At 37.5% G+C, this 13,281-nt stretch overlaps 1 protein-coding gene across 2 annotated transcripts in view; it reads left to right on the top strand.

Annotated features, from left to right (window-relative positions):
• Window positions 1–1,268: 1,268 nt before the first annotated feature.
• Window positions 1,269–13,281, top strand: part of LOC308434687 (uncharacterized protein C12orf50 homolog) — a gene marked incomplete at both ends in the record, with an annotated part of 32,763 nt that continues 20,750 nt past the window's right edge. The window contains 7 exons of one of the 2 annotated variants that reach the window (XM_080935066.1): window positions 1,269–1,322; window positions 3,217–3,336; window positions 3,638–3,758; window positions 8,900–9,058; window positions 9,963–10,040; window positions 10,121–10,234; window positions 12,285–12,395. In XM_080935066.1, coding sequence (XP_080791192.1) covers window positions 1,269–1,322; window positions 3,217–3,336; window positions 3,638–3,758; window positions 8,900–9,058; window positions 9,963–10,040; window positions 10,121–10,234; window positions 12,285–12,395 — 757 coding nt within the window. Of the gene's footprint in view, window positions 1,323–3,216; window positions 3,337–3,637; window positions 3,759–8,899; window positions 9,059–9,962; window positions 10,041–10,120; window positions 10,235–12,284; window positions 12,396–13,281 lie in introns of those variants that run through there. The other variant, XM_080935067.1, reaches the window with a different exon arrangement.

Genomic DNA, 13,281 nt, shown 5'->3' with positions numbered 1-13,281 from the left:
AAGGCGAACCAAAAGCAAGGTTTATGTTTGTGTATTTATCAGCGTTTTCAAGTGCTTTGCCAAATCTTTGTCTGCCTCAGTCCCTTCTGTTGTAAGCAAACTCTCTTTTTTTCTAAATTTGGTTTTATTTCCAAGAATAATAATCTATGCTATGAATTTTAAAAAAAAACATGGCAATTTACCATTTTACTTAAAGTGAAGATGGTGTGTGTCTTGTTCAGCTGAGATTTCAATTCAAAGATTGCAGCAATTTAAAATGGTGCTCTGATCCAGTGTGTTTGATTGTCTCCAGTCAAATCCTGGGTGCCCTGTGATGAATATTCCTCATTTACACTAGGTTCTGGTCACCATAGGAAATGTGCTAGCATGAAGACTTTCAAAACTGCTCATTGAAATGTCTTTGTCTGGGAATCAGAGGACTTCACAAGGTTTTCAACAAATTCTGCAAGTTTTCAAGCACTCTAGATATACAGCATTTGCTTTTGGATGACACAAATTCTCTTTTTCTGATGGACAGAAATGTTATAAAGCCACCAGATGAACAGGTAGGTACTTCTACTTATTTTCATGGATGTTTATTTGTGAAAATCTGCATGTGTTTTCCTAAGTCTGTGTACAGCACTAGTTACATTATTAATCAATTGTATCAATTTTCTTGGAACATATAGATAGATTGATAGATTAATAGATAAATAGATAGATAGATATAGATAGATAGATTAGATATAGATATTATATTTATCTAAGTTTTACTTTAAACCATGTATAGAAATAGTAATTACTTTATTAAATACTTACCAAGTTTTAATTTAGGAAACATGAAGTTATATTTCTTTAATCAGAACACTGGAAAATAAAACACAGTGTAAAACCTACAAGTAATGTATATATATTAGATAAGGGAAATAATCCACTTAGGTGAAGCAGCTTACAGTTGCATATGAGGTCACTTATGGTGAGCAAACAATGCATTATGTAACAATGAGGAAAATTCTGGAAGTCTGAGTTTGTGTGATTACTAGTAACCACTTTCAACATTTCTGCAAAGCTAGAGAAGGTATCTTCTAATTTAAATTTATTTAAGAATTATCTAATGTGTAATATACTGTCAACAGGAGGTCAGTTTTAAAGGAACACTACTGATAACCTGAAAGGCTGTGGAAAAGATCAAGTTTTCCCCTTTACACACTGATAGTTCTTATATTTGCGTTCCTGAAATTTGTACATATTTATAAAAAAATCATTGGATTAGCAGCAAGAGATTGAAAATGGCAGAAGTTGGGAATGACTGCTATTTCTTTGTTAATTCCACATGCATAAAGGTAAATATTGTACAACTTACAGTGCACATGCTTAACCTTTTTAGTTAAATGAAGGAAGAGACAGCAATAAAAAGATACCTTAAAACTGATGGAAAAGCCTGTGTATTCTTCATATCCTGAGTTTATGTGAGGAAATTAGGGTTAATTTAAAACTATGATATGTTGATTATTTATAATGTCAATTTTATGTTAGTTTTCATATAACATTTTCACATATATTATTAATTTCAAATTCCTAATTCTGTTCATGCTCTATATTTGTAAAATAGCATATTTTGGTGGATGTGACTTCAGTCATACATAATACAACAGTTGAATTCAAGTTACTCTTCACTGTGTAGTATCTGTTTTCTTATTTGAAATTAATAGGCTGATAATGCATTCTTTTCTGTCAGAAGTTTGAATAATAGAAAGTAATTAAATACCATGTCAAGGGGGATAGAGTGTAACATAAACAAATCAACCAAAATATAACTTTCATAAAGTGGGAAGACTGAATTTTGAATAATAGATGCTAATAAAACCAAATATATGTAGGAACTCTTTTGTTGCTCATGACCCAAATGAACCTAAAGTAAGCAATAAACAAAGAACACTAGATGCTTTGTCTGGTTCAGCATCTTTCAGTTCTGCTTGAAACCTGGATTCACTGGTCACAAGAACTCACCCACATTTGTCATGTTACCTTTCCAAAGAGATCTTAGATGACAAACTTTTTGTTTCAGAATGGCACAGTATTTTGTCTCTCTCTCAGGTTTTTCACCAAATGATTGATGAATAGTAACCTCTAATGATGATGATGATAGATAGATAGATAGATAGATAGATAGATAGATGATAGATAGATAGATAGATAGATAGATAGATAGATAGATAGATAGATAGAGGATGATGGGTAGATGGATGGATGGATGGACGGATGGATGGATGGATGGATGAAATGAAATTGAATTAGGTAGAATTTAGAAACCATTTTACCTTACATCTCACAGGCTATCACAACATCCTGTGATAGTAGATTATTTTATTTTTTAAGGTGTAAAAACAGACTACAAGGGGTTATTGTCAAGTAGTGAAGCCATGGTAAAGCCATGATGATAAATCCCAGTTTGCCTGCTCATTATTCCATGCTTTAAGAGTTCAAACTCCATTTGTGATGGGAGAAGAAAGTAAAAGAAGTAGAAAAAAGCATATTTGTAATGGAATATCGCCATTGCTTTTAGTTCTCTCATCTGCAAGATAGTGGCCTACAGTTCTTCCAACTATGAATTTATACACTAAAGAATGTATAATTCAAAAATCAACTAATAGTGGGCCACTGACGCAATCCACATCTACTTTGGTTTGCACATAAAAATTCCTGTGTAAGAATAGTCAACTGTCTTCATATGTCAAGAACATAAAATGTGTGTTATGCATGATGTAATTACCTCAAATTTCACAGTACCACACAACTGAGTTTCCACTTATTCAATATCAACACAAATTGCAGCATCTCCACAGACTGTGCATCTTAGTGGTTGGTAGAGATTGTGGCTAGTATGCAAAATGTGGCTATACCTCTTAGATAGTTCTCAAGGTTTCCCCAGAAAGAAAGATAAACTTTCCCTGCTATTGTAGTCAGTGTGGTCTCTATTCTCACACCGTTGCTCTTAATGAATGCTGTGGGCTAACGGGATAGTAAGGGCACCATTTTGTAACTTGTGTTCTTTTCCTTAGCATTTTCTCACTAAGGAGAGACACAGTTGCTACAATTTAGTCTTTACAGATGTGTATGGACTGTATGTTTTCATAATTCCAATTTTATGGACTCCTTTATTCGTTAATTGGTTAATATTTTGTTATTAAGCACTAACATTAATATATTGTGTCTTGTGCACTGTTTGTTTCTTAGGGTTCCCAGTGCCGATTCCGACACTGTGAAGAAGCCCTTGGCAGTGACACTGTGTGCTCATTATGGAGAGAGAGAAAATGTTTAGACCCACTTTGCAGATTTAGACACATGGAAATGCAGGTAAAATGGCCGATCATTTTCTTTAAAGAAACCCTCCTTCCTCCATCATTGAATTAAACCTTTACAGCCAAATGAGGAAAAAGTAGTTCCTCCTTCCTCAAAAATGTTGTGTTTTTCTACTTTGCTCAACCTAAATGTGTAGGGGAAAAGACTTATTTTTTTAATAACAAAGCTTAGCAGTGGAGAAATGTAGTAAACACAGTGATCTTAGGTCCAGCAATTAAAGCTGTTCTTGCCACATTGCATCAGCCTGCACTTATTGAATACCTAAATGTGTTTTCTCCCCACTTCCCTTTCCTAGCAAAGCTGCAGCATTTCATGCTTCTGGGAAACCCAACCTCTTGGTTGTGTGAAGATCAGTTGTATCTTTTACCACAGCAAACCTCGAAATATCAATGGATTATTTTTGCCACCAAGTAGCAGTGAGTATATAATAATACTATACATAATTAAAGTGTGGTCCTGGAGTAGCAGCCTAGGGTAACACATTTGCATACAAGATGAGAAGTTCGGGAATCTTTCATGGGTCCAAAGAGCAAAGACATGCTTTGGGGTAGGTGTCCCTGTTCTACCAGAGCAGCTATCCACTGTGATGCCAAAATGTTATTTCATGGTGAGACTTAGAATTCATTCTTCACATAATACAAAAGACCTCATATTTAATGAACCCTTGTTGGAGAAAATGGTCTCTTTCAAGGTTTTTCCAGTATTGTAGCAAACCTGATTCTGTTAATGCTCATCATATTTTTTCTGGAAGAACAGTCCTATATATATGAGCAGAAGATGATATTAGTTCTTTGGAAATTGAAAGATTAGTTTCATATAACCTCAATAAGTGGGTTGCTAAAACTTATGCCCTTTCATTACATACTTTGAGAAATGTTTGACCACTTAATATACCTCTCGCATGCAATACTTTTTTTTTTCACTAGATTGCAAGCATCTGGAGATGAGAGAACATAATTTTGTTTTTAACTATTGCTTTGCAATGCCTGGAGAAAAAAATTAAAATATATATATATATATATATATATATATATATATATATATATATATATATGATAGATAGAGATAGATTAGATAGATAGATAGATATATAGATATATAGATAGATAGATAGATGTACAGTAGACTGGTTGCTTAGACATATGAATTAAGAGTTAAACTAAGCTGTAACTCACTGGAAGTCCTGAAGCTATGTTGTTGATTAGCCTTGCCTTTTTAGTTTACAAATAGTATGACTTATATGGTAGAAATATTCTCAGTATATTACTTTTATCTGGTCATTTAATTCTGGAGATTTCATTAGCTCTTTTAAGACTAGCAGGAAACAAAACTGCCTCCTCTCAGGCCAGAGCTGGATGGGATGCCTGTGTAGATGACAATCATTGGTTAACCCACTGTTACAATAAGCTCTAGACTATGTGATGTAGTGTTCTGGGATAGATTATTCTTGTGTGTTGTAAACAGAACCAGTCTTTCTGAATATCTCATCTTTTCCAGCAGGAGTTATGGCTTAACATGACTCTTGAAGTGAGCCTCCCATCAACAGGGTGGCATAAAGGTGCTTCCTTTTCCAATCACTCTCTCTACTTCAGTGCCTTAGCATTCCCTTACACTGGGAAAGTGTGCCTTCAGCGGACCAAAGGCCTCATCTCCTATTGTTGCCAGACATCAGTGTTTGTCCTCTGCTACATATGCAACTGGAGCCATGGGTCTCTCCATGTGTGCTCAATGGTTGGCGTTTTAGTCCATGGGAGTTGTGGAGGGTTTGGTTGATAATGTTTTCTTCCCATGAGGTTACAAACCCTTTCAGCTCCTTCAGTCCTTCCTCTAGCTCTTTCGTTGGGGTCCCTGTATTCAGTCTGATGGTTAGCTACAAGCATCCACAACTGTATCTGTTGTACATCATGATTCCTGATCATTGTCACCCCTCTTTATTATCTTGTCCCTCTCTCCACTTTTGTCCCTCTTCCTTTTTCTAACTAGTAATTCTTCTCTATTTGTTTACTTTCCTTATTTCTGTGCATGTCTTTATGAGTATAAACACATGCATTCCATGCATGTGTTAGAATGTACCTGCCTGTGTACAAGTAGAGGCCAGGAGAGGATGTCAGATCCTACAGAGCAAGAGTTACAAGTCATCACAGGACTCCGGCTTGCCATATGGGTGCTTAAGATCTGAACTCTAGTCCTCATGGTTGTGTAGGATATAGTTTTAATCTCTCCAGTCCCAAACTTGTGGCTTCAATGATTCATGTATCATTGACACTGAGATTTATTTAACTGCTCCAGGTCTAGATTTCTCCCTTCCCACTGCTATTTGATGTCTAGATTCGATTTCTTCTTTATTTCTTGACTTTTCTGACTAGTAAACATTTCACACACAGTGTGCTTTACTGCTGTCGTCATGACTTTAATCTGTATTTTCTCAAACTGCTCAGCCCACAGCTGTTTTCACCATGATGTTAAACCCATCCTTGTAAATTGCTTAGCACACCTCAATCTCTCTTTGAATTTCTGTCACCATCCCACATCTAATCCCATGCAGACACATCATTCTATCATCCAGATAGATCAGAGTCAGACTTTCCCATCATCTGTGCAGGCTCTCCACGAGTCAAGCCACCATTGTTACCTCATGGGTGTGTCACAGCAGCTCCCGATTTCACTGCTTTGTCTCTGTTCATGTAATTCAAGCACGGTACCTACAGTCTTGGATCAAGAAGATTTTACTCCTCTACTCAGAATCGTCCAGTGTCTTTTCATCTTTTTAAGAGAGGTCAGAATCCTACAGGAGTTTGAATTCAGGGAGTTATTGGCTCATGCACTCATTTATCTCCCTGTCACTCAAGTACTTCTCATCCTGCCCCAACTATACCATTTTCCTACTTGCCTTCCCTAGAGCAGCTTAGTGTATTTCTGTTTGCAGGGTTTTCCATGAAGTGCCTTTTCTTCAATATATTCATAACAAAATATGCTATTTCTTCAAATTTTTGCTCAAATATTGCCTTTAATTAGCACCATAATTAAAATGTAGACTGCTGTCCCACCTTCTCCATACACACCTCTAAGTTTCCTTGCCTTCCTCTATTTCCTGTTTGCTACACCCCATGACCTTCTCAGCTGCAGTCTAACTTGTTTGCTATGTGCACTATTTATTCTCTAAAGTTCCCTTATAGAGTAAAAGCTTCATGAGACCCAAGACTCTAGTTTAACTTACCAATGCCATGCATGTAACAAGGGCCATACACTTATAAGGGCAGGTAGTATAACCTCTCAACAATTCTACCCTGAAAAATCTTAGATATTAATTAATCATATTAAGCTGAAAACCTGTTGACGTTATGTTTCCCTCTGCTCTGACACAATTCTATACTCTAGAAAGAGAATTAAATTTCTTGGTAGTTTGTGAACTGTTGTTTTAGTCTGGCTGGTGTTACAAAGTACCAGAGGCTGCTTAGTATATAAAGAAAAGAGGTTCATCTGCCTTATAAATCTAGTGGATCCATGTCTAAACAACACAGTAAAAATGTCCTGTGAAGGTCCCCCAGCTATATCACAATATAGCAGAGCAGTGGTAGGAAGTGCATTAGCAGAAGGGGAGATGCCAGCCCCATGTTTAAAACAACCCCCTCATGGGATCTCAGTGAATCTCAGAACACCTGACCCTTGGGCAAGAGAGAGCACCAATCTATTCCTGAGAATCGTGGCTTTGTGAGGTTCTTCCACTACACTTTCCTCCCTCTTAAAAGTTCCATCACCTCATGCCACCACACTGGAGCCCAAGATTTATACATACTAATTTCTGTGTCTCGAACATACCAAAGGTTTTTAAAATGTATCTATTGCACTTAATCTCAAGAGACTTGGGGCCCCAAGGAAGGAGGATGTCTGGTGGGGGTAGGAGCACCCTCTCAGAGTCAAGGGGTAGGAGGAATGGGATGAGGAATTGTGGGAGAGAGACCTGGAGGGGGCAACAACTTGAATATTCATTCAAGGTGGAAATACTATAAATTATGAAGAGACTCAGCTAATAATGTTTAAGTTAATACAAAACACATGTGATTTATACACAATGATGTCTTTTGGGCCACGATAAGATAAAGCTTAGATATTTTAAAAGACAAGGAATGAAAAATACTTTGGGTCTTCACTTGCTAAATCAAGACCTACTAGACAGCTGCACGTGTAAAGCAGGTAAGAAAGAGTTACAGGATACAGGATGCTATCTACATCACCATTTAAAGTAGGTAAGGTAGAGCTACAGGATGCTATCTACATCACCATCTGTACTCTTCCAAGATGAGGTGTGATTTCCCATCCACTGATTTGCCATTGTAGATCATATCTATGCTCTATGTGAACATATCCATTATGAGTCGACTGTGATTCTCTTCATGTGGGCGTGAGGTTTATAGCATATACCCATAGTCAATGAAACTTCACACACACTGTCCTCAAAAGCTAATGTGAGCCAATTACAGCCCACTGCTGGCTTTAGGAAAATAATACCAATTTGACTGGATTTAAGGGAATACTAAAAGTGTGGGGGCTTACATAGCAGAAGAGAGTAAAGACAGAGCTGATCTCACATTCAAGTTTCCCTTACCCTGTTCTTGGATCAGGGGTGTCTTTTCCTAAGCTATAGTTGCTGCAGAAGCCTGAGACATAGACTTTGGAAATAAACTTAACAGAAGATAAAGATCACTGGTTATATCTTACACTGGGTTAAAATCCTCAGCCTGCCACACACACTTGTCAACATAACCTGAAGCATCACTCTGTGGCACATTTATTTCATCTGTATGATACAGAAATGTGTCTGTGCCATGGAATTCTTTCCAAATTGTGTCAGCTTCACATTTATTAATATTACCACCAATATCATTACTATTCTAAATTAACCGAGATGGTTAAGATAAATTGTGTAATTGGAAATAAATGCTATAAAAACCCCCTTTTTCTGTGCATGTAGCGTTAAGGGCAATTCTGCAGATGACTGAGAAGTGACTGTCGTCAAACACACATGACTCTTTCAGCACTGTGACTGGCCAATGATGTGGTTTCTCAAACTTCTGCCTCTTACTGTTAGCCACTCCTCCTGAGCTACATGTGCCCGCCACGGCTCCGAGCTCCTCTCAGATCCAGTCCCTGCCTCCCACACGTCCTCTCATTTTAGAAATAACTTATCAAGACCAGTTTGTATACTACCCATGTACTCCTGTGTGTGTGTCTGTCCACTGGAATGTGGTCAACCTACCAAAGCCCACACTCAGAAAAGAAAATCATCCTTCCTTCTAGAAATCATTAACTGTCGATAGCTCCACAGTTAGGGAGGGATCCTTGGGAACCCCTATCCTCTCCATACTGGAAATATGACTGGTTTGACTTTGAACAGTTCTCTTTCAGGGCAACCACAGCTAATGTGACTTTAGGAATGTCACAGAAGACATGGGACCATTTCTAATTCTCTTAAACAATAAAAAAAATAGCAAAGAATGGGTGGTCACTGAATAGTAATAATGGACAAACGGACTAAAGTGTTGGGTTTTCTCTGCAGATACCATCTTACAGAAAGAAAGTCAGGAAGGAAGCCCACCCCCAACCCAGAGTCAGGAACCTCTGAAACCCATGGAGAACGTATCAAGACCCATTCACCATCCATTAGTTTTAAAAACTAACTTTGAAGAAGAGGAGGAGGAGGAAGAGGAACCAAATGGTTAGTACCCCCTTTCTCAGATTGCAGTACACATGTCAAAACTCACAGTATTTTCTATACATTCCTCAACTATTATAGATACTCTTTGGTTGGTTGTTTAGTCTCTGGGAGCTGGGGGCAGGGTCGGTTAGTTGACATTGTTCTTTCTGTGGTGTTGCAAACCCTCCCTTCAGCTCCTTCAGTCCTTTCTAATTCTTCCATCGGGTCCCAGTGCTCAGTTCAATGATTGGCTGTTAGCATCTGCATCTGTATTGGTCAGGCTCTGGCAGAGTTTAATGATCCAAAGAATAGCTTGGAATTTATAAAGCCTTGCGATCTACTTCATCCCTGATATTCCTTGGAGAAGAATGGACAAGATTAGGACTCAAGTGTGCTGCACCCCTTCCTTCCTTTCCCACATCATCACAACACAAATAAACTTCAGACAAACACCTGCAAAGCTAATTTACTTATCCCTGCCCCAGAGTGCCTCTTTCTGTGGGTACCCACTGCTGCAACTTCTGTGCTTAGGAATGCACAGAAATCTCCACTGTTTTTGTTTTTTTTTTTTTTTTTTTTTTTTTGTTTTGTTTGTTTTTTTTTTTTTTCTGGGCATATATCTACTTACTGTCTCCTGGCCACATGCTCCACCACATAGCATCTCAGTACAGCTGTGCTTTCAGCTTCTCATTTCTGGACACAGAGCATAAAGGACACCATTCCTCCTCGGTGATTCTTTTAAAAACTAAACAAGGAGGCATTCTGAAATAAAAGTTTGTACCTTTTATAGAATTTCAAACACTAGATTAAGAACAATCCACCCCCCTCTATGAAAACAACATTGGGGATTCTTTCTTTCTGGTTTATAAATTTTCAGATTATTTGAAATTGGGGCAATTTAATTAAAAATATATATATCCTATAGATGCTTCTAGCTTATGGACAAAGACTCCTGAAGAAATTGAAGAGAAAAGAGCAATAAAGGAGATGTGTTATAAATCTGGTAAGAAATCATACTTTTGTGAAATTTCCAATGATTGATATGATCCACATACTAACCATTTTTTTCTCACGGGAGTTTAGGTGAATACTACAGATTCCATGCTCCTCCAGACATCCCATCATCAAAAAGCACAGCTCCCACAGTGGAGAAAGAGTTAGAAAAGCCTTTGGAAAATGGCAGTGAATTACAAGAAGGTAAGAAATGAGATGGTAATATTCAAAGTGACATGCAAGAGATACTTAATGAATAGATCCTGAATTATTCAGTGCCGTGTACACTAGAGCAGAATCATGATAAATAATACATCCAGTTTGTGAGCGAGAAAGACGCTTTCTACTGGATGACCCAGATTTCCTAGGAAAGGATGCCATTAATATAATGATATTTCCCCCAGAGGAACCCCACCAAATGAACAGACTTCACAGACACAGGTAACTCTCATACTCTGCACAGGAGCTCTGTAAATAATGTGCCTTCCTGTCTCATTGGTAAATCTTTCAGCAAAATAGAACTGGGTGTTATATTTTGAGTGGGAAGAGGAGCCCACATCAGGGCAGACAAAAGCAAGGTGACAAAATGACATTAATAGCAGAATACCAGTCTGTCTGGTGAATGAATGTCTTTTGTGTCCTAGGCAATTGTTAAGGTCGTTTTGATGTGTAAGTACCAGACTCGTTCTTTGATGATGCCTTTCCTTGAAGCAGGTCTGAGGGCTTCTGATCAGCATCTTGTCCTTAAAAGCAAGACAAAGAACAATTGTATTGTGTGTAAAAAAGCAGGAGCTTGAAGAAGAGTGGGTGGGTGTTCTAAGTTTATGTAGGATTTTTGTCTTTAGAATGAGTTTAAGTGTACACAGTGTAGCAATGGGAGACTGCTCCCTTCTTCTCTGGAGGACACTGAAGGAGGGAAGGCACACAGAGAAAGGAGCCAGCAGAGAGAAGGGAGAACAGAGAAAAGAGATGTGAAAAGCTGAGGCTGGTCAGTTGGATACAGAACTGGATACACTTTGATACAGAGCATCCGTACCTTCCTCCCTCCCCAGGCAGCTGTTCAATTGCTTGGCAGAAGGTGGCAGCAATAGACTGTCCAAGGTGAATCTGGCTGGGGCTTGTACTAACCAGACTGAGGAACCTTAAAACAAATTAAATATGTAAAATTATAAGACAGTTAACATATACACTTGTATACATATAAACATTGCCTTGAATTGCTTTCAAAAGTTAACTCTTGTATTTCCTGTTCACTTAGAGCAGTGGCTTTCAAACTTTGTAATGCTGAGACCCTTTAATACAGTTTCTTTCATCCTGGTAACCATAAAGTTATTTCGTGGCTACTTCATCATTGCTTTTGTTAGTAATTTGAATGTAAACAATCTGTTTTTTGACAGTCTTAGGCAGTCCATGTGAAAGGGTCACTTAGTGCCAAAGGAGCTTCAACATATATGTTGAGAATCCCTGACTTAAATTGACAGAAAATGTTAATATTTTACTACATCTGGTGTTTTAATTACTATTCGAGTAATTATGAACCCATCCACTGTGATTTTCTAAAGTGCCCTGAAAGTAAGTTGAAAACCTTCATTCAACTATAGCAAAAAAAAAAAAAAAAAAAAGTCAGGAAATTGCCTTTGACACATTGTTATTGGCTCTGGGTCCCTTCCACGGATTTCCCCAGTAGTACTACTGGTATCTACAAAGAGAATTCATTCTGCCTTGGTGATTTAGCCTAGTCAGGCGCTCATACTTCTTTAGACAGCCATTTTTGTTTGTTTTATCATTGTTTTGTTATTTTTTTTAAGTCAACAGTTTATTTTCAAAGTAGATCATCTGGATATAGACAATAAGAAAACATGAGAATAATTTAATTATCAAACATCATTAGACTTTTTAGGCTGCAGCACTGTTTGCTAAATTAATCAGGAAGAGATAGAAACTAAACACTGCAAATTCATTATACCAAAACACCGAATACGTAAACATATTATGCACACACAATGTTGTAAGATTGTTAAAACTCAAATTGCCATTTACTTTCCAATCTAAAGAGGAGGGGAAAAAAAAAACTTCTACTTTTTTGTCATTTACAGAATTAGCTTGTTATCAATGTGTTTATGTACATTCAGGAGGTCATGGTGTATATATTAATTATAATTAATTCTTAACTATTTCTATGAATTCTATTACAATAGTTACAGTGAACTAGCTGCTGGACTGACCTTTATAAAAAAATTCTTTTCATTCCTAGGAGATGGTCTTACAGTTCCAACAAAGTTTAGCCTATTTGAAAGGGCAGGAGAGGCAAAATCATCATTGGATAGGAAACCAAGGACTGACATTGCTGCTTTTGAAAATGGAGGTGAGCAGGATGGTTCCAAACATATTATTTCCAGAAGTTAGGGCTTGTCCTTAATGTTTTTCTATTTCCTGTTTGATGCAAGGTTTGGTGATATATCATAAAATAAGATGCCCCGAAAGGCTGGTACCTCTACCAAATGCCTTGGGAAAATGCGCACTCCTTGTACAGGGCATTCCAGCTTCTCTGCCCTCTTGAGACACCTGGAATGGAAGTGTGCAGGCTCAACTCCAGGCTACAACTAATTCAGATATGAAGCACATGTAATGATATACTAACTCAGAGCCAAGTGCAGGAAATGGCTAATGAATACTTGGAGAGAGCTGAGGTAGTGATATCTGAATATATGTATCATGTGCACCATTCACAGATTCTCTTTGCTTATCATAGCTTAAATATTTTAAGACTATCATATGGGAAATGATATCCTCTTATTAACCAGAGGATGTTAAAAGTCTCTCATTTATCTGGGAGACAGGCTTCCTGACATAGTGAGTCTTGCTGATTCTCCAGATACTATAGGATTCTTTGTTCAATTACAAACATCCCCTGGGTCTTTGCATAGGAGAGTAACACACTTTCGATTGATAATTAAAATTTTTATCATTCTCTGATAGAAATGTTAAGCTCTTAAGCTGTAGGATCAGAAGTTCAAGACTGCCCCCAGCTACTTGTGAAGTTCAAAGCCAGCCTAGGCTACACACAACCTTTAGTCAAAGATGAAAAAGTGGCAGGGAAGCAGAAGAGGTGCAGGAATAGAGAGGGAATCACAAGAAGAAACAATCACATTCTACAGCTTCAGTTCTGGGTGGTAAATCAATATTAAAATGTGTAAATGAATGTGTAAGTCATGAGAAGTGTGACAACAGTAAAATATTTCAAAATAGGT

The sequence above is a fragment of the Micromys minutus genome (genome assembly GCF_963924665.1).
Source record: "Micromys minutus genome assembly, chromosome: 22".
NCBI classification, from domain to species: Eukaryota; Metazoa; Chordata; class Mammalia; order Rodentia; family Muridae; genus Micromys; species Micromys minutus.
The sequence above is the reverse complement of the archived record's forward strand: the minus strand, read 5'-3'. Positions and strand labels throughout refer to the sequence as shown.